The sequence below is a fragment of the Monoraphidium neglectum genome (assembly GCF_000611645.1).
Source record: "Monoraphidium neglectum strain SAG 48.87 unplaced genomic scaffold scaffold06453, whole genome shotgun sequence".
NCBI lineage: Eukaryota > Viridiplantae > Chlorophyta > Chlorophyceae > Sphaeropleales > Selenastraceae > Monoraphidium > Monoraphidium neglectum.
Window position 1 is genome coordinate 1 of NW_014007188.1, and position 2,227 is coordinate 2,227.

General features: G+C 64.9%; 1 protein-coding gene across 1 annotated transcript; it reads right to left on the bottom strand.

Annotated features, from left to right (window-relative positions):
• Positions 1-659: 659 nt before the first annotated feature.
• Positions 660-2,164, bottom strand: MNEG_16512 (acetaldehyde dehydrogenase / alcohol dehydrogenase; the record flags this gene model as incomplete). The annotated part of the gene is made up of 5 exons (XM_014035018.1): positions 660-803; positions 1,050-1,091; positions 1,332-1,406; positions 1,784-1,860; positions 2,119-2,164. 5 exons carry the CDS (start codon positions 2,162-2,164, stop codon positions 660-662), a joined length of 384 nt encoding a protein of 127 aa, XP_013890472.1.
• Positions 2,165-2,227: the final 63 nt, after the last annotated feature.

A 2,227-nucleotide genomic window follows, 5' to 3' on the forward strand; every position in this document is an offset into this window, starting at 1 on the left:
CAGAGGGGCGTGGAGGGGGCCAGGTGTGATGGGCTGGGGGCCGGGACGGGTGGGAGGGGCTGCTTTGGGTGCGAGGTGGTTTCGCGCCTGGTGAAGGGCGTTTCATCAGGCGGGCGCAGGAGGGGAGGACCTGTGACGAGCGGGGGCGCCCTGACCAGTGCGTGCGCAAGGGTCGAGTGCGTGGGGGGGAGGACAGGGCCAGTGGCGAGCGCTCGTGCGCCCCGGTCGCGGAAAAAGGGCTGCTTTTTTGGCCACCTTCACGGTGAGAGGTCCCGCACGTGAGAGCCCCCGGATCGCCGACGGGTGCTGAGGCACGTGTTGCGCTACCTTCACCACAAGATGATCCCGAGGCTTTGGCGTCGCGCCAGAGCCGCCAGCGTCCCCACTCAACCACGCCTCCTGAAAACAGCACCATGCAGCCGCCAACCCCGCCCGCCTGCTCCCCTGAATACACACAAACAAACACCCCAAGTCTGTCGCGTGCTGGCTGAACTGCCAAGGGCATGCCCCGTGCCCCCCGGCCCCCAGCACTCCACACCTCACGCGCCACAGCGCAGACGGAAATGGCATTCCTGCGCTGCGAGCCACACAGGCACACACCAGTCTACACACCTGCTCTCCCCTATCCACGCCTCCCCCAAACACACACACACACACACTCACAGACACCAAAACACACCCACCTTGTACTTCTTGTCCACGTTGACGCCGAACAGCCTGCCCAGGCCGTAGGCGCTCTGGCCCACCATGTCGGCGTTGAGGCGGCCGTCCACAAACATCTTGGCCCGCACCCTGTTCTTCTCCTGCGAGACGAGGTCGGTCGGATGAGCGTGCCGTTTTCAACACAGGACGTGAACAGTCTAGCGCCAGGGGCGGGCTGGAAGCTTTTCTGGTGGACTACAGCTGCAGCATGCGCTTATTCCTGACCTCCACCTCCCTCGACCCCCGGCTTTGGGCCGATGCTGCGTCAGCCTTGACACAACAGAGCCGAGGCACAGCGCGGGTCTCTCGGTTCTCAACACGCGTGTGCGCTCTCAAAGCCAGCGCACCTCCTCATTCAGGAAGTAGGCGCCGCGGCGGATAAATTCGGCCTGGGGTGGGCGCGGATCCAGTGCACAAGGAATGGGGACACGGCGCCGCAGGTGAGGCGAGGGGGGGCGGGCTCGCGTGTGCGACTGCAGCACTTGTCGGACGCGCTTTGCGGACCCCCTGACAAAGGAGCAGACGGCTGGATCACCCCCGTTCGCAACAATAGGTGCCTCTAGACTTCCAAGCAGGCCCTGAGGGCGGGGGCTGTGGCAGTCCCGTGCCACTTCCCCCCCCCCCCCCACCTTGATGTCGTCGTACATGCTGTCCACCACCACCACGCTCTGCTCCGTGGAGCAGATCACACCGTTGTCAAAGGTCTTGGGGAGGGAAATGGGGTGCAAAGGGAGCACAAGGGGGTGGGAGTAAGCTTGGGGGAGGGGTGGGGATGTGTGTGGAGAAGGGGCAGCGTGTGGGGCAGGCAAGTAGCAGCTGGCAAATGACGCCATCTCAAATGTGAGGGTTGGCGACGGCTGGTCGTGGCGGCGGGGACGTGTCAGGGACGGTGGAGGAACCAGTCCTAGTGCGCTTGAGCCTGTGCTGCAACGGCTGTGGACAAACCGCCAAGCTGTAGGGGGTTGAGCCCCGCTGCCTGCATAACAAGCTGATCAACTGCACTGTGTTGCGTAGCGTGTGTGTTGGTCCCTCCTCCGATCCGCCCCCAGTGTCGCTGGCCCCGATGCCCTCAAACAATCACCTTTGACAGCAGAATAGAGGACACCGCCAGGTTTACGTTGGCGGTCTCATCAATCACCGCGGGGGTGTTGCCGGCGCCTGTGTGTGTGTGGGGGGGGGGCAGCATGACGCCGGGGGTACACCACTCAAGAATGTCACCGGGCAGCCCCAAGGTGGGCGTGCAGCACACAGACACGCAAACCATCTAGCGGAGCAGCCCCACACTGCGGTTGGGGGCTCATTGTTGCCGTGCCGCCCGAATCAAGGACGCGCCGTTGGGTGGTTGAGGATCGCGTGGGTGGGTGGCTGGGTGGGCGGGTTGATGTGTGAGTGGGTGGGTGGGCGCCCTGTGCTCACCGACGCCGACGGAGGGGTGGCCTGAGGAGTAGGCGGAGCGCACCATGGCGGGGCCGCCGGTGGCCAGAATGAGGGAGACCTCGGGGGCCTTTGGGGGTGAGGGGTGGGG